At 33.4% G+C, this 22,466-nt stretch overlaps 1 protein-coding gene across 16 annotated transcripts in view; it reads right to left on the reverse strand.

Moving 5' to 3' along the window:
• The window catches only part of PHF14 (PHD finger protein 14), a 198,138-nt gene that overhangs the window by 58,034 nt on the left and 117,638 nt on the right, over window positions 1-22,466 (reverse strand). For 6 of the 16 annotated variants that reach the window (XR_008527060.2, XM_009242978.4, XM_054559443.2 and 3 more), the window contains one exon: window positions 185-214. The exons of 6 other annotated variants lie outside the window; for them this stretch is intronic. Coding sequence is in view for 9 of the 10 variants with exons in the window: in XM_009242978.4 (XP_009241253.1) it covers window positions 185-214 (30 nt within the window). In the remaining variant the exon portion in view is untranslated. Of the gene's footprint in view, window positions 1-184; window positions 215-3,000; window positions 8,283-22,466 lie in introns of those variants that run through there. 4 more of the 16 variants (XM_054559440.2, XM_054559445.2, XM_054559448.2 and 1 more) reach the window with 2 other exon arrangements.

Raw genomic sequence — 22,466 nt, forward strand, 5'->3', positions numbered from 1 at the left:
AACATTTAAATATACAAAGAGGTAAGACACTATCCCAATAATTTAGTTTTATTCTCTCAAATTTACCTGTCACTTTCTTCAGACCATTTGGTTTTACAAAGTACTTCCTAGTACATTTAAAAACTTATGTTTTGATAGTGTCTTTGCCACCTATGATGTACAAAATCTAAGAAAACTATCATACCTATTCTTCGTTTCAGACAATCTCATCCTGCTGACAATGAAGAAAAATCTGTATTATTTCAGTGCTTTGTAAAAAGAATTTTGCATCAGTTGGAATAACAAGACCAAAATTTAACAACAAATAACAAAGAGTATACATCTTATAGAAGGGATTGCATTCCTCATTTCATAGTTTTAAAAAAAATTAAACAATAATACTTTCTCAACCAATCTGTCAGATTTTCTTTATTGTTTATCTTTCACCGATTTAAAACTTCAAATGTCAAGAAATCTACAATTAAGAAACCAAGGGGAAAATTTATAGAACATATATTACTTGATTAAAGTTAAAAACTATTCAATAACCTTTTAGGAAAAAAGGGGGAAGAAGCTCTTCTTACATAAACGACACACAAAGAAAAACAATTGACTTTAAGAAACCATAATAATAAAAGGGACTGTAAATCTACATTTTTAGTAGAAATTTCATATTATGATACAAAAATCCAATCTTCCAAAAACTCATTTGGGGAATCAAGAGTTGCAGAAAAGTTAAGCAACTTAATTAAGTTACTCAGATATAAAAAAGTTTAAAACACAATTGAATGTCCTAAGTTTATGCATTTCTTCCTCTACAACTTTCTCCTTATGAATAAAATAAGCTTATGTACTTTTCCAAAAACCTTGTAGATTCAAGACTTTAAAAAATGCTTACTATGACAGTTCTAGCTACAGGAATAGATAAAATGAAATAGGACCAATAGGACCAACAGTACTTTACTTACTATGACAATATCACACATCTAAGAATATATTTAAAAGCAGTTAAAATGTTCAAATACTTGTTGTTCTGGCATTAAGAAAGAATAATAAATAATATAAGTTAAGTTCAAATGTGACATAAAGAGACTAACTGGCAAGCCCACATAATTTTATGCTCTTTCTCAATACAACATATTTACCTTTCATTAGCCAAAATTTCGATTAAACCTATGGATACAGAAACCTTCAAAGTATAAGTATTTCTGAGTTTATAAGAAGGCTGAGATTTGTAAATAACTGAGAGCATGCTCCTTCATATATAAAAACTAGAGTTTTAATCATCTTTGATGCGAAATTTAAAAATAATCACATTGCTTGTTTCATCAAATAAACATATTAAATATAATTTATATTTGTCATCTCAGGTCATCAGTAAGAATAACATATGCTGCTACAGGTCTAGGAGTGTGTCAGCCTTTTGCCCTTGGAATGAGGACCAGGAGTCGGCTGTTCTATTTGAATTCTTGTATTCAATTTTTATAGATTTTCAGGGTCCTCACTTGCCTGAAAATTATCAGCCACTGCTTCCTGATACTGTCAGTGTGTTTGCTTAAGCATAAATTCCCCAACAACAATCTGTTATGGATTCAGAAACCAGACCACTAAAACTTACTGAGGCTATGTAAACTGACAGTAAAAATACATGAAAATGATAATTTCTACTGAGTTAAGTAAATGGGCTCAGTTTGGTTTGTTAACTATAGTCTTTTTCCTTAACTTTAGGTTTTCGGCTAGTGCGCCATATAGTTCAGATTGCTAATAATCAAAGTTCTTGATGAAGTATTAACATTTTCCTAGTTCACATCAATTTACTACCTAATTACTGCATATTTACAACTCTGTCATAATAATTTTCAAATTATGATTTCTAGTGTATAACTTGAGGCAACTATCATGATGAATGTGTATCATAATTCATTATTTATCACCTTAATGTACATAAATAATTCTTGTTGATATAGCTATGAAATGCCAGCTAATAAACCAACAAGTTTGCTACACTAATACAGTTCCAATCTGTTGCTGATTTCAACTACTCGTACAATCAAATTATCTTTCAGCTCAAGAACTAATGAAAAGAGGAAGAGAAAGATTTTATATGCTAGCTTATCAGAAGATAACAAATACATGCCACTTAAAAATGACCTAATCCTTACTGATTGATTCCTTCATTAGTGATATCTTTCAGAATTACTTAGTCGACATGTGGAACTCTCATGTATTTGTGACGCATTCCAAAGGAAAAAGAATTTGCTTGTCAGAATAAGGGGTGATAGGGAAGTTCTCTGAAGTTCTAGCTCATTCAAAAGTAAATAAAAGCTTCAGCTTCAAGACTAAGTAGCAAAAAGAAGTAGTTAGTACCCTTAGGAACTGCCAAAATCCAAAAAAGAGAGGGGGAAAAAAAGAAAAGAATCCAATCTTGAAGTCAATAGTTTTGGTGATAAATAAATATACAAATATAAGATCTTTGTAAAGATGTCCCAAATTATTTCAATGTGAAAAAAATCTGTTGTTTCTATCTTAGAATATTGAATTGAAAAAATCCATAGCTTTATGTGCTAATCACAGAAACATCTTACTGGACACAAGTGAACTCTAGCAGAGCTTGCAAGAATTAATAAACTGTGGACAAATATAAGAGATACCACTAAGAACCCAAGAAATCAAATAACAATGTGGATGGCCAAAATAGTGGCTTATTAATTTTACACACAAATACCACTTCGTAATCTTTATCAAATCCTGTCACCCAACAAACCCTGGGCTATGTTGCAAATTTAGACCATTTAAAAAACTCGAAAATCAAAAACTCATAAGGGTCTATAATCATCTACTACCTAAAAGCTGCATTGGAGTTAAAGTAGTTATTGACCTATTTATGGTTTCTACCTTTATTTCTTACGTAAACTTGGAAACACATGCAGCACATAATATAGGACAAAATTTACCAAAATAAATAGTGAATAAAACGTTTTAAAAAACTTTTGCAAAAGCAGTCATTGACCCACAAAAGTATAGGGATATAACACAATATACTTTATTAAATAACACAAATGTCTATGTAATAAAAACAGATTATTATACGAATAGCACATTATTAAATAGGAAGGCAATGTCTTAAAATATTAAAAAAGAATACAAAACTAACCTGTAAAGAAACACTAAGATTTTTTAATAAAATAAAAACTGGATGCTTAAAGAAGTATCATTTAAGCCTCTAATAAACTGTACACATTAACACTATAGAGCATAAAGGAATCTCAATTATAAGATAAAAGCAAACCTAATTAGATTCTTACTAAATACAACTTCCTAGCTATCAGATTAATAACAGATATAGATGTAAATAACAAAGTAGCTTAATATATGGTCTTTTACCCATTAACAAAATGCAGTGACCAAATAAACGCAGTCTATATGTATGTAAAATACTTACTTAGTATATGATTAAGAATAGCACCCTAAACAAAGAAGAGGGAAAAAAATGATTTACCTTCATATGTGCTATGATCCATATAACAAGCAATTAGTCAGGTGTTTACCTGACTACTGAGAATATGCAAATAATTAAAAAGCAGCAGCTGATTTACTTCATCGAAAGCCTAAGAGGCCAAAAGTCAGTGTTCCAAAGGGTTTCTTTAACATCTCTAATTTCTAAGGGATAATTTCATTAGAGGAGTAAACTAAAACTACTTTTTAAAACCTAACTGAAACAATTAAGTGCACCTCCTATGCAAATAATTTATAGCCATTTGTAAGCTAAACTTTAGAAAGAAGCAAAATCCATAACATAGACTTGAACAAGGATGTACATTTTTATGATCAAGTTGATTGTGATAATCACATTATCTTTTATGCCAATGGAACATTTTACTTGTAGCCCCTATAAGTTTATATAAAGCAAAACAAAAACTGGACTCTGAAAATATAGACTATTATGTCTGTCCACTTAAAAAAAACTAAATATCCAGAGAACTGATGGGTTGGATTTTCCAACTTTTTCATTTCTGTGTAAAAATTCCATCACAAGAATACTGAATCACTTGAATACTGTCATTACTTAAATAAAAATCTCACTAGCAGCTCAAACATCTACGCAAATCTATTAACAGGTAGTGATGAGTTCTTTCATTGAATAGTGGCCAATTATTTCGATTAAACATCTTAACAGATGGAGAAAATACAAATTGTGGTCAATGAGTTAAATCACTTTACAAATAATACAAGCTTGCACAAAATTCTGCATTCTACCAATATTGAATAACATTTAGTATCAACAAGTACAGTATTTTATTCCTTGTAATTTACAACAATTTTAGTGCAAATTACCTACATGAGCAGTTTCTATACAAAATAATTAGAAAATGTTTTTTAATCGTTTCACAAATATAAGACTAATGTGGAGGACTTGAACCTATTTCATTAATACCATTACAGACTTCTGTATCAGCCAATAATGAATGAATGGGTAGTAAGACAAAAATATTCTTTACACATAAAAGTACACATAAAAATTAATTTTAAAAAAATTAGAAAAATATCCAAATCCAAATCTGTATTTAAGTCACTTAAAGAGTGGGATCAATTCAGTTAGCTATATCTGTGGCAGCCAGATTACAAGATTAAATGTGAAACAAGAAAATGAAAGATGAGACAAAACAATTCATATAAAAATACACAATAAGGCCAAGCAACTCTTCACAGCATGAGAGAAGAATTAGACATTTCCATACCTGAAACATGTCTGCTTTGTTCTTTAATAAACTGATTTCCATCTGCTCATGCCGTTGGAAATTTTTCAGCAGTACAACCTGCTGTGCTCAAGCTCCATGTAACTTTGTATTTCCCTGTTCATAATTAACTAATTATGCTCTAATCAATAGTGTAGATCCTGATTTTACAATGTAAATCAGATAAATGAGATAATTGCTGGCGGTCAATCTCATTTTATTTACAAAGCCCAGCATGCACATCCAATTACATTACATCTTATGTACCTGAACAGCAGTGAATCTTATCGGCAGGCCTACAGAAAGCCTTAAAGTGAGCACTATGGGAAAGAGGCTTCCACTTTTATACAGAAATATTTGCGAAGCATGCCTATCTTAGAAATCACAATCCTTAATTTTATGTAAACTTATAAAGTGCTGATTCAGACACGCAGAAAAAATGATTCTGCCTTCGTATGTTAGGAAACTCCAAGTTGAGTCTCTTAAACAAGTTTCAATTGCCATTTTTAAATTTTTTAAAAAATTTAATGATGTAAATATTCTGCTCTGCTGGAGAGTCCTTCTGAATTCCTTGAATCAATTTTGGTGAAATATTCATGAAATATTCTCATATTGAGAATCAAGTAAAATAGTTGTGAGTTTTATGAAATAAGTAAACTTTGTTTAAAACCAGTGGTTTTCATTAATAGGATGTGAATACAGGGAAATAGAATAGAGTGTAAATATTTTATTATTTATTGGTCAGCAGTCTATTTTTAACATCATAAATATAAAATCAGATGAACACTCAAGCAACAATGAATAACAATGATCTATAAACAATGCATAAATATAATTTCTAAAGTTAAGATGGACAAAAGCTAAGGCTAAATTTTGTTTTCATGTTAAAACATAACCCTAATTTCAAGTCTTTTTATAACAAAAGGATGAGTGAATTGTGAACACAGGCTATGTTTATTGATTTCTTTCTGTATCTAAAATAGTGCTGTTTCCATAGTCAGTGTAAAACAAACATTTAACTAAATTTTATAAAATTAAAAAAAATTGTATGTGTTGCAGATGAAATTACTAATTCTTTTATCTAGAGGAAATCTAAGGGCCCTTTTAAGGAGATGTTAAAAGCACATTCCTTTATCAATCAATGTTAAGCACAACACAATGATTTTTTTAAAAAATACTACCTATGAATGGTTCTTAATGTGGTGTTCCAGGCCAGTAGCATCAGCATCACCTGGGAACTTGTTAGAAATGCAAATTTTCTACTAAATCAGAAACTCCAGGGTGAAGGGGGAGGGAGTAAAGTGGGCAGAGGGTGGATGAGGAGAGGAATAGGGTAGTCACCTGTGTTTTTACAAATCCTTCCTGTGATTCTGATGCACAACATTTGAGAACCACTACTTACTATTAAGTCATTCTTCTTGTATTTCAGAGACATTTCATCTCCTTCCTGATATTTTAATGTTTCTTCCTTTCCCTACTGTGTGATAAACAACTATCATTTACCTGATGTGCCATTTTTTTCTTATGTACGTCTGTGAAATATGAATCATTTAGTACATATTTTCTTAAGCACACATCAATTTTCTCCTTATAGTAGTTGGACTGATTATGGACATGGAATAATTTTATACTGTGGATATGAGAGCATTTAAGAGATTATTAGGAGAAAGTATTCTATTCTAGTTACTTCAAGTTTTCTTACTTCAACTATACTTTTTGCAGGACCTACATCTTATGAATTTTGCAGTCTACATGTATAACATGTGACAAAGATTCTTAGGACTAGCACCAAATGTGGAATAGAATATCCACCACCACTGAAAATGCAAGATGGAGAATGATGATAATATAGTATTGTAATTGGAATCAAAGTGAAAAGGATTTTGATTAACAGTGATACCAAAACAAGGCCTAAGAGTTTCTCAAAAAACCTAAAATAAAGCAACTGCGAGTAATTTCTCACTAAATATTAAAAGAGGGCCATGGTCTCATGGATTAGTATATTCCACTTAGAAAATGGCAATCTGTCATTTTGCTTAAAAGCAGCCAGAGTTCAGCCACAGTAATAGTTACCAACATTTCCTTAAGCTAATATAGTGATAACTAGTCCTATCTTATTCTTTTAAACAAAAGTCTACTAGTTTTGCTAAAGATTATGAATATTTTTCCTCCAATGTTATGAGATCTTTCAATAAGTTAATAATCTGTTTATATGTAATTTCATACACATTTTACTTTTATCAAACATCTCATCCAATCATAGGGTTCCTCACTATAACTAGAGATACTAGATTACAGCAGCTTTACAATTACAATTGCTTTAGATTATCTATAACATTACCTACTCTATTCCTAAAGTTTAAACTATTTTCCATTGTCACTATACCCGAAAAGATGTCCAAAACCACATTTATTAATCAGAAAATTCCAAATAACATGTTGACAATTTACATGTATAAGTGCAATTCAATTTCAGGAAAGAGTCTCTTCTAAATGAGTTCAAGATTGAGTGATGAAATATTCAACATATTTCTGCCGTTGACTTAAAACTGGATCATTAAAGCTTGAAGATCAAATTTTAATTCTGTATACCTCTGGAAAGATACAGATGTTGATGAAGATCTTTCTTTCAGCTGGTAGGTTGTATAGTCAATAATCTTTGTACTTCCCTCCTTATTTCCTAAGTTCATATTTAAGGTTGAGAAAAATAAAATTATACTGAACACAGAAAGTTTATATTAAAACAATAAGGATTGAATATGTTTGGGTATTACTAAAAATATCTAGAGATTAACACAGATATATTTTTATTCATGAGCTTAAAATCTGAAGTTGTAAAAATTTCATGCTAATAATATTAATGCTTTCACACTAGGACTAATAAGTCAAAAATAGAATGTCATATGCTTCACAAGTCTTTCACTTTTGCTGAATATTATAAATAGAAATAACATTTAATATAAGCATCTATAGTTGTTTTACAATGCAGTACTTCATATATGAATCTATGTATGAAGTTGAAGGAAACAGAATAGCAGACTAATGGAATGCATTGTCTTTCTTGTTTGTTATTTGTATTGTTCAATCACAACAGGGAGTAGCATATTGTATTTATTAAGTCCCACAGGCTTCAGTAACTCTTCAGTAAGTCCAAACACTGTGTATCATCATTTGCCAAAGAAGCAAGAGGGAAAGACATTACTTAATACGACAATTCTGACAAGACATGTATCCAGTATTTTTCAACAATGCACATATCAAATATTTCTGATTAGTGCAAAAAAAGCAAAAAGAAGAAAAATAGGAAAAAAAATTCCACACAGGCAAATCTACTGCCTTGTTAGTCCAAGTAACAAACCAATCAATTATATTCTATCCAAACCTGACAAGCAAAAGGCAACTTTTTGCAGTGACAAGCTTATAGAAAGGACAATATAGCTGTTCTCCTTTACTTTATGTACTCTATCGAGAGTTTAATCCACATTTTTAAAATCACACTTATAAAAGAGGTTTCCGGGATTGCCTCCGAGGATGAGCTGTGGCAGAGTTGGGTCTCATGAAGGGTATCTACACAGTAAAGTGATAAGAAAAGAACATTAACATTTAAAGATCATAGCAGCTCTGCACTGTCTTATGAAACATACTAACAAACCACAGTAGATTCAAATAACATATGATCTGGTCCAAAGAGATAGATACTCTAAACCTAAATGCCATGATCTTGTGTAGGTTCCTATTAGTTAAAATTGAACTATTTTATCATTTGAAACATTGAGTTGCCTCCTCTTGTATTATTATTATTACTTTTGGTTGTCAAAATAAACCTATCTTTCTAAAGCAAAAAAGAAAATAATATTAAAATGATGAAGGGCTTGTATTTATAAAAGGAAACATCTGATCAATAAATATTTTGAAAAATTTCAATTTGCTATTTTTTCATCAAATATGGTAACTTAACATTGCTTGAGAAAACATGCAACTGTGCTGAAAACAAGCACATCTGATCAGTATGTTACAGTGCTGGTTATACTCAAATACAGAGACTCGGGGAAGAAATTTTCAAATGATTCTTATCCTGTGCCTAAGCTGACTTTCTTTTAAAAAGACTATATTAGAAATATATTTGGTTACAATTATTTGTTACCTTTTTGTCTTTATTTTCAGTGGAGAAATTTTAGTGATTAGAAGTAAAATTTTTTGACTGGGGTAAACATAAAAAGTTATCATTTCCTTCAAACATTTAGATCTGTAAAGATGAGGTAAAAATGCCAAGTAGTCACACATCACAGAAAAAGTTCACTTTTTTATATTAACAATTAAGAGATGTGTTTAATGCTTCTAGGTTCCATTGAGAAAAAGAAAGTGAAAAGTGGCACACAGACAAATAAAGCATTACTGAGAAGAGCTATCATGCCAAACTGAATAACCTCCAAAGAAAGTAAAAACAAAATTGTAAACACCTCCCCAAAAGAATACAATGTGAAACATGATTTTCAAAGACATGTTGTATTTATCAACATATAAGAAATAATAGAGGTCAATTTGCTTGTTAAATAGTAAGATCACACGTGCTAACTTTTTTCAGTGCTTCAGTCTCTAAGTGAAGAGCTCTTGAGCACATTCGGAATCTGATATTCTGAGAACTGCTTTGTCTGTAGTTTACTACTGGAAAAGTATAATGCAAGAGGAAGCAACCAAATCATTTATAATAGAAATACAATTAACTCTTAATTACATGCACAAATAATAGAGATGAGAAGACAACTGAAAATATGTATTTGTATTTGACTTTGAAATGCATCTGAATATAGACACATTAGATATGGAAATCTGCTTTAACCCCCAATTAAATTCAAGTTGATAAGTTTGATAAAAACTAAAAAGCTATTGCTAATATCCCTACATCCTAAATTTCACTAAAATAAGCTAGAATAAGCAATGTGACTTCTCTTGGCTCCTATCTTCCCGGGACAAAAAACTGTGCAGTATTTTAAATCAAAGATCAAGTTTGGGCTTTGTATTTATTTCATATGCAGCTAGTAAACAAATTAATGTAGAAAAAATTGTTTTCAAAGGGCTTCACTGATGCACATACCAGTAACTATCAATATGTTCTGTATCTTATATAGTTAGAATTGCCTGTCAAGAGGAAGTATCTACTTTTTTTGTCCCAACGAAGTCAAATATGCTAAAGCAGTGTAGTGCAGTGAGGCAGTATGCCTAATTAGTGCATGAACTGTATGGTTAAGACTGCCTAGACTCAAATTATAATTCCACCATTTTCCAGTTGTATAATCTTGGGCAAGTAATTCTTCTCATTTTCCTCACCCATAAAATAGTAATGAAATCAGTATCCATCTCATGCAGTTGTTATGAGGATTAAATGAGATCAAATATGGAAGGCACTAGCACACTGACTGGCATATAAGCCCTCAATAAATCTTGGCAACTAATGTGAAGGCCAGTAGATTTTATCATACACTATGGTAGTATTTTTCTGGAAGGGAAGAAATTATATTTTAATACATAACTTAATTTACATAATATCATTTAAATATATAATTGGAACAATTTCTATTTCACACTGCTTAGTGTCTAGGTACCCCAGTTACCTGTCTTCTAAAATAGAGATATGTATACCTCATAGGACTGTTGTAAGAACTGAATGTGATAGTAAAGTCAAAGATCAGAAAACATAGTCTGGGATACAGTAAGCATCTAACATTACCATTACTATAATTCCCAGGCCAAAATGTTAAAATAACATTTTGCTGGGGAAATCAATCAAATTTCAAAATTTGTGTCCAGTCCTATTTTCAAATTCATTTCACCTCTTGTTTCATTATTATGCCTATTTCATATGTCTATTTCATATGTCCAAAGAAATATAAAATCAATACAAATGAAAACCTTGATACAGGAGTAACAGATGAAACAGAATGCTTAATTTAAAAATGAAAGAAAAATCAAAAACAATATAGTTGGCTTTTCAACTAGAAGTTGGATTATAGTTGTTTTGTATGACTCCAAGTGTTGAAATTTTTAGTAAAGACATATCATCAGCTCACTTAGAGAAATTGTCAATAGTCAATTGTCAATAGTTCCTGCCAAGAGGGAGGAAGGGGCTCACAGCTCTGTCCCTGACAAAGCTCATTCCCTGCTGCTTAGTAGTGATGCTAGGCAGATAAATCAAGTGCCAGATGAATGGTGAGATTACAGACTTCAGGATCTTTTTTGAAACTGTATATTTGTGTTGAAATCTCTGTTATAAAAGTTACATAACTTGAGAAAAAATGAAGTTAATGTCTTCATTTTAAAGATAAGACAATGACCTTAGAGGTAACTTGATTCAAGGTCATTCATCTAGTCAACAGCAGAACTGTGGTAAGAGTCTCAGTCTTTCCAAATGATTAAGTATATAATATATAATCCTTCCCTTGTATAATTTAACAAATTAACACACTGCAATGGAAGATAAATTAAAACTGCGAAAACAAATATTACAGAAATATAAATGTGTAAAATGAGAACTATTTCACTGCTGTAGGTGCTTGAAATTATAATGTTTATTACTCTAAAATTGTGTACCCCAGAAACACCACACTTCACTATGTAATATATACCATGTTCAGGCTTCTGTTTTCTTTAAATACAAATTACTTGACTATACTGCATCTATTAAAAATTTTTTTAAAATTTTAAAATCCAAACATTTATAACATAAACAAAAAATATTTATGAATAATACAAAGACACTTAAAGGTCTGATGTTATAATACAGATTTTAAGTCAAAGAATGTGATATAATAAATACTAAATGTGTTAGATAGGTTAGCCATTCCACGTGTCTAACAAAATCAGCAAATCAACTTAATTATAGAAAAAATATACCAAGTAAACATTTTTAAATTTAAATTTCATCAGAATACCACCTTAATAAGAAAAATTCAGTGGCAGCTGGGCTACACTCATTATCCAAATATGAATATTTTGAAAATTAAACCTCTCTTCCCCGATTTTTACTAATAGAAAAGCATTTTTGAAAAGAACTTTAAAAAAATTATAGCACAAAATTTACTTAATTTTCTAATTCCTTCCTTAGAATCTAATCTCTTTGTGACATACAATGAAGCATCATTTTAAGTCTAAAGACATTTATCTTAAGTCACTGATCACTGCTTTTTATAAAACCTGGTCTAAGGCAAAAAGGAAACATTCTTAGTGGCAAGAATGGCCAAGTAACTTTTATGAACAAGAATACAAAGCATTTAATTTTAAATCTTACACTGTTCTGTATGTAAGGCCTCTGTTACCCTAAATTGTCCAGTAAATGTCCAAGAAAGGCTTGGAATAATGGTATTTAGAGAAAGAAGTAAAGAACAGCAGGGTGCAGTGGGGATTAAAGAAGGAAGACAACATATGCCCTGCTCTGGATATTAGTGAGGACAATGGTGCACTTTCCACAAGAACTGGAGTTCGAGTTCTGGCCATTTTATCAGGCGAGGAAATGAGCCAGAAGGTTGGGGGAGGTGAGACATAGTAGAGCTGCAGAACCCAATTATACACTAGCAATAAAAATGAGGAGAGGCAAGGCAGACAGAGAGGGATCCAAGGGAGAGATCATCAGAAGTGAGGAACAGAGAAAGAAGGTAAGAGAAAACAGCAAAGAACCTAAGGTGAACAGAATAACATGGCAGAAAATAAGAGGCTAGACACTGAGAAAGGTCTCAAGGAAGCCATAGGAATGGGAAAGGAAGAGAATGGATCAAGAAATGTTTTAACAGAAAACTGTTCCCAAAATATTCTGATATTTTCAGCTTTCAAATTATATACATGGCTAAAGTTTTTTAAATGTTTTGAACAGAATCATTAAAAATGTCTGAATAGAAGTAAATACATTGAGATAGTGTAAGATTATAGGTGATTTAAAATTACTTTTTATATTTTTGTATATAAATTTTTATAATTAACAAAAGCTTTTAAAAGAAAAATATTAATTTTTCTACTAACAATCCTTTAACTTTTTAGAAAAGATTTTTTTAAAGGAATATGATAGATTTACAGAAAAATCAGGTAATATATAGATTCAAATACACTCCCTCCTACCTACACACACACATACACACACCCTTTCCTATAAATTTAAATGTTAAAGTCTTCATTTTCCCACCATGGACTGTTTGACAGCTCAGAGCTAGAGAAAAGATGAAGGAGAAGATAGAATAGAGGAAGGGACAAACAAGATTTGGGAGAGTGTGCACTTTATTGATTCTTATGCAGTACAATGATGTTAAACAAGATGCTGAGTTAGATAAATGGGTATCAACAATGAACTTTGAGAATGTGAAGGGAAGGCAAACTTTCAGCTGAGGATTGAACTAGCCTGAACTCTGCCTCTAGCATTAACTGTGGTAAGGGAAAGTATTCAAACAATAGCTGCATAACAACATGGTGGGGATACTGCTGATGAAGTTCAAAAGTCAGGTAAATTTTTGAAGAGCTCAATATCTCAAATTCCTCCTACCCTTGAATCCTAATTCACCAAGAAATTAAATTGTGATTTCAAATGATAAAGGCCTACTACTATGCCTAATGGTAATCCCTAGTCATAATTTAGAAAACTGAGGAGACTCTGATATCAATACCTATGATAGATTATTCACCTTAAATCTATCAACATTAGCTTTTATTGATAAAATATTATCTATTTTGGGTGTCATGATAATTCTCCATTGTGGCAATATGAATAAAATACGTTAAAAAGTTCTAGTCCTGGCTAGGCACGGTGGCTCACGCCTGTAATCCCAGCACTTCGGGAGGCTGAGGCAGGCGGATCACCTGAGGTCGGGAGTTCGAGACCAGCCAGACCAACATGGTGAAAACCCATCTCTACTACAAATATAAAATTAGCCGGGCATGGTGGTGCATGCCTGTAATCCCAGCTACACGGGAGTCTGAGGCACGAGAATCACTTGAACCTGGGAGGCGGAGGTTGCAGTGAGCCGAGATCGCGCCATTGCACTCCAGCCTGGGCAACAAGAGCAAAACTCCATCTCGGGAAAAAAAAAAAAAAAAAAAAAAAAAAAAAAAGTTCTAGTCTACTATCGTTGGGGCAAGATACTATCAATGAAGTAAATAGGTACTAAGATTAAATGTACTGAATTGGCTGAAATCACTTAAAGATGAGTTTTTTTTTTTTCAGTATATAGTGATAAGTCAAAATTCCAGAAAAACACCAACAGAAATTGGTAAACTCAAGAAACAACTTTACTTCCTATGTAGTTCCTTATTAATCACCATGACTGTCCTGTGGGAAGATTATCTTGAGTTCTTTTTGAATGGCTATAAAAATTCGATATATCCAAACAGTTCTTAAAGGTCTACTTTTCAAATCTGCTTTATCTTTTTCTTTTTCTTTTCACATCTGCTTTATAATTGGCAACAACCAAATAGAGCTTTAATAAAGTGTTAAAAGGCTGCTGGGTTCTGTCCCAGGCTAAAGCAACATATGATATGAAATACCTGTAAATGAACTGGAAAATAGTATCCAGTTCCCTTTCTCCTATAAGTGGAACTGTCAGGTCTGTATTAGCATTAAAAAACTTTAGGATAAGAACATCCTAAAGTAAAAACATATTTGATGCTAGTTACTGATGAGGAATAATTGTGGAGGATGATCTTCTTTAGAAAATTACCTTTCTCCTATAAGTGAAATTGTCAGGTCTGTATGAGCATTCAAAAACTTTAGGATAAGAATATCCTAAAGTGAAAATTTTTTTGGTGATAGTTACTGATAAAGAGTAATTATGCAGGATGATCTTCTTTACAAAATACATGGATGGCCCTAAATGGTTTTAATCCCAGTTGAAGTTTACATGCAAATATCTATGCATGCATATACTCAGACACTGAAAAAGAATAAAAGAACCAAAATGAACTTTGCGTGACTAGGAAAACCATGTGATTAAGGAAGACCTCTTTATTTCTTATTTAAAATAAATCTTTAAAAGTTAGCATTCTGACAAAGTTATAAATCTCTTGGGATTCTCAGTGGACTAAACCTCACAGCACCTTGAAATAGAATTACAAGTTATGAATTCAGAGTATGCCCCAAAGCTGACCTTCTATATACAGGTAGAGATATATCCCCTGACTAGAGAACAACTAGAAAAAGATCAGTCTCCAATTTCAAAGGTGATGAGAGTAGGGTAAAAAAAAATCTACAGAATCAAGGTGAGGTTTTATCTCATACTCTAGCTGAGATGTCCGTGATGATGCTTGATACTTACATTATGCAGGGATTATCATTTTGTAGGTGATTATAGGAGCTTCTCATTTGAAACACAGAAAATAGAAAATTATTTGACTTTTTTTCACTTTTCCCAATTTAGTAGATAACGAATACAATTTAAAATCCACTGAAAAAACATTTATTCTCTACATTTAATGGATGCCTGAGAGTATTAAGAATTAATTCTCCCAGGAAACCCAGGTTGAGAAAACCTGATCTTATTTCCATTTACTTCTAGGGATATAGGATTAAATGAAATGCCCTTGACTCTCAAAAAATTTGGGAAATAGTTCAGCAAAAAGTTCACAGAGGAAATTGAGTTAATTACAGAATAAAGACCCATCATATCTTCAGAGCAAATTATTTTTTGAGAAGCAGCACAGCCTCATGCTTAAAAGTACAGATTCTGGAGAAGTAGTTCCTGGACTAAAATCCCAGCTCTGTCAGTATCAACCTGAGACCTTGAGAAAATGACTTAATCTCCAGGTGCCTCAGTTTTCTTATTTATAAATGTAAATAAAAACAGTAACCACCTCATAGAGTTTAAGGATTAAATAAATGTATAAAATAATTAAAATGATGCTTGCCATATGGTTGTGGTAAGTGCTTACTTACCTTCACTGTGAGTTCAACTCAACCACTCTTACTATCACTACAATTGTTCTAGTTTACTACTACTGCTATTACTATAAAGCTTGAAGATAGTGATTACTGGCAGTTGACTTGTGTTCCCTCAGGCTCAGTAAAGTTTCTGAAGTTTCTTTGAACTGCCTCTGGCTAGAATGGAAAAACAATTACAACAACAACAACTGGAAACAACACTCCTTCTATCCTAGCAAGAAAAAAACAAGATAAACTACAAAATTGTAACTTTTCAAGCCATCAGAGAGCTGATGTCAGAGGGCAACCAAGTGGCCTGAAATACAAGAAAGATAGACCCCACAAAAGAAGGATGGGATCCAAGCTCTGGATCACCTGTGGCAGAGCATGAGAGGAAGAGCTGCTCAACACTACACGAGTAAGAATTCAGTTATAAATTTTAAAGGTTTGCTAAAGGTGAAATGTTGGCTAATATCAGAGTACAGAAGCCTTGGGAGCCACAGCCCCAGGGACGGTTACCTTCATTCACAAACTTTTTTCCAGGAACCCTGTGGTAGGCTGAATAACAATACCAAAGAGTCCATGTTCTAATGCCCTGAACCTGTGAATATGTTACCTTGTATGATAAAAGGTATTTTGCAAATATGATTAAGAATTTTGAGAAGAGGGGCCTGATATAATCACAGGAAAGAGTTCTTATAAGAGAGAAGTAGGAAGAGTCAGAATCAGAGAGATAAATAGATGTGACTATAGCTGCAAGAGGTTGGGGGTCATGAACCAAGGAGTGCAGAATAACTCTAGTGCTAGAAAAGGCAAGAAAATGGGTTCTACCCCCAAACACTCTAGAAGAAACCAGCCTTGCTGAACACCTTGACCAAATGAAACTGGTTTTGGACTTACGTCTTCCAAAATTATGAAAAAATTTTGTGTTGTTTTAAGCTACCAGATTTGTAGTAATTTGTTCTAACAGCCAGAGAAAACTAACAGACACCTCCACCAGGTACTCAAGAAAAAGATTCAGACAATTTGGGCCATTAGAAAGACCATTCACTGGTTGGCGGTGTAGACCTGGAGAAGGGGAGCAGCCACCACAGTGGGAAAGACCCAAAGTCTCACCCAGACCCTTCTCCTTTAAGGAATAAAAGCCATAATGTCATTAAAAGAAAGGCTGTAAACCCTGTTGCCACACAGGGAACAGAGCAATCTCACTATGAAGAGAAAAAAATAAAAGAGGAAAAAAAAATCCTCTACCCCTACAGGAGTGACAGGAAACATTTCTGGGCCCAGTATTCTACCCTTGCATCTTTTAAAGGTCTCCTACCCCTGAGAGTCAGAAGGAAACTCCCTCACAAGATGTGCCAAAGACATAAGCCAGAATAAGGCTGCCATAGGAAAAAGGGCCTGATTACAATGAAAAGGGACTACACTCAAGAACCAAGCTTGTGGTTCTTTGGAGGCTGAAGGCTGAGTTTGAATGAGGAAAATTAAGAACTCCTTTGGCTAATACCACCAGACCAGCAAGCACTGAGTAACATGTGACAACAGTCTACTGCTAAGTAAGAGGAAAGACAGTGCAATGGGGCTTCTTCAGTAGCACAGGCATACAGACAAAGGTGAAATTTAACAGGGGAGTACAAATGACAAAAAGCACTCTGGCATTACAACCTCAACCAGAAACACAGGAAATAGTAAAGAAATCTGAAGCCTTGTGGTACACTGAGGTAAGCAGAGCAACAAGAAAATATAAGCCCAGCTCAACTCCAGCTTAAACTGACTCAACTCCCCCACACTAACAGCCTTGAAAAAGAATAGATGAGCCCTTTTCAGGCGTAAGTATTCTACTGTTCAACTCATGATGTCCAACATTCAATCAAAAGTTATGAGGCACATAAAATGAAAAAGAAAATCCACCGTCAAGAAACAAAGCAATCAGCAGAACAAACTCTGGGATGATGGAGATATTAGAGTTGCAATTAAACTAGAAATCATTAGCAGAAATATACATGGAAAATCCTCCGAATATTTGGAAATAAAATACACTTCTAAATAACCCATGAGTTAAAGAGAAAGTCCTAAGGGAAATTAGAAGTTTAGAATCTAAAGCCTGAAAGCTAGTTTTGCTTGGCAGGGCTGTATCACACTTTCTGACTATAATGAAAACAGATCACTGTCTCAGGGAGACAACAGATAGAGTGCTATTTCAGAGCAATCTAGAACACTGCCATGCCAATCTGATTCAAGGGTCACTATCAGGGGGAAAAAAACACCCTTTAACTGGTCTGTTACTTTACAAAAAGAGCTTTTAATAATTCTGAGTTTATCAGCACCTGGCTTCAACATTTTATAATACCATTTTGGCCAAGACAACTGTATCTCCCCACTAAAAGCTCTAAGAGTCAATGATCAGGTTCAGCTAGTAAAGAATGGAGCTCTTGGTCTCATGACATCTTCTCATTAGGACAAAAAAAAAAGAGACTTCAAAAAGGCAATTCACTGGGTTTAGATGAGTGATATGTGGGCACATGCAAAAAAGGCATATGCTCTTAAACTCCTAAACTTCTTAAACTTAAACTCTGAGGTACCATTCCTAAATTGTTCACCTACTGATTTGGAATCTTCAAGAGTGAGATCCAGGCCTGTTTTTGCTTATTTTTCTGTAATTCCTTCTACAGGTGATATTTTTGTATCTCTAGCCAATTGAGAACCACTATCTTAGGACTTTAGCTTAAAGGGCTTTATGCATAAAGCAGTGATTGCCATAGTATAGTCCCCAGACCAGTAATATCTGTATCACTTGGGAACCTGTTAGAAATACAAATTCTTGGTCACCACTTCAGAATTTTATTTTATTTTTTTTATTTTTTATTTTTATAAGTAATTGTGCTATTTCTTTTATTTTTAAAATTTGTTTTTCTTTGCTTCTCATCTTTTTAACATATTTTTTATTTCTATAGGTTTTTGGGGAACAAGTGGTATTTGGTACATAAGTAAGTTCTTTAGCGGCGATTTTTGAGATTTTGGTGCATCCATCACCCAAGCAGTATACGCTGAACCCTATTTGTAGTCTTTTATCCTTCACCTCCTTCCTACCCTTTCCCCGTGAGTCCCCAGAATTTTAAACAGAAACCCTTTTAACAAGCCTTTCAGGTGCTTCAAATGCACCCTAACGTTTAAGGACCACTGTCTTAAAATAGAGCAAATTCAGCTGGGATGAAGGTAACCACAAAGAAAAAGGAATAGAAACAAATACAAAACAGATAAAGGGGGTAAAAGACAAATTATAAATATTCCACAACTTTAAAGTGAATCAGCTGACATACAACTAAGCAGAGATAAGTATCATTTATATACAGAGGTATTTCAGTCAGCAAAACAAAGCTTAAAAATGGCAGAGTATTAAAATCTCATCTTGAGGCTCTGCTACACGATAATTACATTTCTCTGAAGTCAGCCTGACTCAACTAAACCAAGGACACCTACCTAATTCTTTCAGGTGTTCCATTCTTATAGAGTATGATTTCCTGCTGTACCTTCAACATCCACTGAAAGACACAGTCATTTACTTAAAGCAAAGGTTGGAAAATTAGAATTGAATAATTATGGGGTAAAGAATAAGTGTTTAACAGTTACCAAATTTATTTCCAGAGTTCTATTCCTCTTTATATTCATTTTATTTTCGAGAAAGGGTCTCGCTCCGTCACCCAGGCTGGAGTGCAGTGGCATGATCTCAGCTCACTGCAACCACTGCCTCCTGGGTTCAGGTGATTCTTCCACCTCAGCCTCCAGAGTAGCTGGAACTACAGGCATACACCACCACACTCGGCTAATTCTTGTATTTTTAGTAGAGACGGGTTTCACCATTTTGCCCAGGCTGGTCTTGAACTCCTGGGCTCAACTGATCTGCCTACGTTGGCCACCCAAAGTGCTGGGGTTAAGGCGTGAGCAACCACAAGCAGCTCCTCTTTATATTTATAATCCCATAACTTTAAATGCTTTCTGAAAATGTCTAATTCAATAGACCTTTAAAAAAAAACCCTCTATTCACCTATTGTATTTTTCTCCAAAAAATAAATATAGCCAACTCATCTTTTTTCTGTTTCTACTCTCACCATTCTCTCCCATTATTCAGCTTAAAGTCATCCAGTTTGCTTTAAACACTTCCCTTTCTTCCTTGCCTTTCCATTTTTGATTAATTATCTGCTACAACCCTAGTGTGATGTTATGTTTCCTAGATCTTTCTAATCCTTTGCATTTCTACTTCCATCAGTCTAGGTTCACAGCCCTCAAACTGGTCTTCCTCCAGCTTCCCATGTGTTCATCAGGTATGTCACCACATCAATCTTTTACAATCCTCTCCTTTGCATCATCCCTTGTCTTCAATAAATCCCCATTAGACCGCTTAACATCATTAGCTTGCACTCAAGGCCCCAATCTACCTGTTCTCTTAAACCTACATCACACATGACTCATATGGTCCCACTTTGTCTTTATTCATGTCTGTTTATTCCCTTGAAGGATTGCTACCTCCTGACCCAATCTCCTAAAACCTACTCATACTTCAAGATTCAATTCACCTGTCACCTTGGTTTATATGAAGACTTCTTCATCCTTTTAGGAATGATCCCATTATCCTATGAATTCTTCTGTCTCTTATAAACCCTCTACATAAAAATCTAATGTATAAATAAGTGAATGCCTTTCAGTATCTTTAATATGAAATAGAGTCAAAAGTAAATCTGGTGAGAAGAAACAAACACAGGAATCTTATTCTTAAAGGGAAAAACTAGATTCCACAATTTCTTTACAGTTACAAGCTTCAAAAAAAGTCAAATCTTCAGTCAACGTGCTCAATGCTCTACATGAAACTCAACTTTCTTTTAAAAAAAGATCTACATTTACAGACCATGTCACAACAAGGTCCTTGATATAATCAGGCAATTTTGCAGTTCTTTAATAATTGACATAAATGAGTAACCTGAAAAGGAAAATATGGGTCTGGAAGATTTCAGTCACTTATAAGGTAAGTTATTGACTGATATAATTTCACTTGCTTGTGACTGAATCCCATTGATTTAGTCCTTTGTAGGCCTATCTTCCTTGTGTAGCTATCTTTGTCAATCTGATTCACTGGGCAATTACAGGGAGTGCTTACCAGTTCCATTCAAAGCAGAACTTCTCCTCCTCTTGCTACGATTCATAGAGAATATACTTAAAGAATTACTTTCATGTAGTTTGATCAATCACTTTTCACAGAGCTCAACTGGTTGCCTATTTATGAATTAAATCACACTTAAGGCTTCATGGAGGCTTCATGCATAATCTTAAGTATAAAAAAAGACACACATACACACATAAAGAAGGCATGAACAGGCCAAGTGCAGTGGTTCACGCCTGTAATCCCAGCACTTTGGGAGGCCAAGGCGGGCGGATCACCTGAGGTCAGGAGTTCGAGACCAGCCTGACCAACATGGAGAAACCCCGTCTTTACTAAAAATACAAAATTAGCCAGACGTGACGGCGCATGCCTGTAATCCCAGTTTACTCGGGAGGCTGAGGCAGGAGAATCGCTTGAACCCAGGAGGTGGAGTTTGTGGTGAGCCAAGATCACGCCAATGCACTCCAGCCTGGGCAACAAGAGTGAAACTCCGTCTCAAAAAAAAAAAAAAAAAAAAAAGAACGCATGAACAATTCTACACTAAAGTCACATAAAGTCACACTTTTAATAGTATATTCCTGAGGCAATAATCAACCATTCTAACTTTCTCCTCTTCTACTTATAAAACTTTGCTCAAACTTGCCTAAGTATTTTAAGAATATAGACATATGTTAAGTATCTCATTAAAAAATGTTTCCAGAGTTCTGAATTTTACTTGTTACACCTTTTTTGTCCTTTTTTTCCTTTTTGTGGAGAATGGAGTCTCACTTTGTTGCCCAGGCAGGTCTTGAACTCCTGGGCTCAAGCCATCCTCCCACCTCTGCCTCCCTAGGTGCTGGGATTACAGGTATGAGCCACCATGCCCAGCTGAATTTCACCTTTTAGAGAAACCATGGTGTGTTCAAATACGATCCAAGTTTTAAAAGATATACATATATAAAAGTCAATGAATTGTTTGTGCCCCAATGAACATATCCTTACACCTTATTTAGTATACTGCATAACTAACTGAAATTACATACACAAAAAGCTGATAACTTTAATGTTGTTTTGAGGAAGAGATTTGATGTTTATTTCATTTGAATATGAGTTGCCCTACTCAATGGTTGCTCCTGATAAAAGGTTTGTCTTAGGTTTTTATTTGCTGTGGTTAACTGATCAGGGCTACGGTGTTTTTTTATATCTAATTAATCTTTGTGTCTGTGCTCAAAATGAGGCTCTACTTAAATGTTACATTCATGAGATTAATGTACTTAAAATGTTGTTGAAGAATTTTATTTTACTCAGACTCCTACCATTCTAAAATACCATGCTCACTTTTTGTTCCCTTCTAATCTTTAGTCACTTATATGTAACAATTTAGTAGCATATACTTATGACATAAAACAGGTTTCTTCATTCCTATGTAAATATCTTATAATCTATAAATCTATAGGAGATACATAATTTTTTAATACTGATTTGTTATAGTTTATCACTCCCCTCCTATACAATGTTTTCAGTTGTTTTTATTTGGGGAGTTATATATTTATGGTGGGAATAATTTTCCTACTGTAACTATAGCTATAAATGTCTTTTTATATTAGCATTTCTTTCTTTGACTATTTCCTTATGATAAATTCCCAGTAGGGTTATTATGATTAAAAAACATTTCATGACTAACAAAACCAAAACAGTAAGAAAATCAAATTCTTCATTAAAATGA

This window comes from Pongo abelii, chromosome 6, assembly GCF_028885655.2.
Source record: "Pongo abelii isolate AG06213 chromosome 6, NHGRI_mPonAbe1-v2.0_pri, whole genome shotgun sequence".
NCBI lineage: Eukaryota > Metazoa > Chordata > Mammalia > Primates > Hominidae > Pongo > Pongo abelii.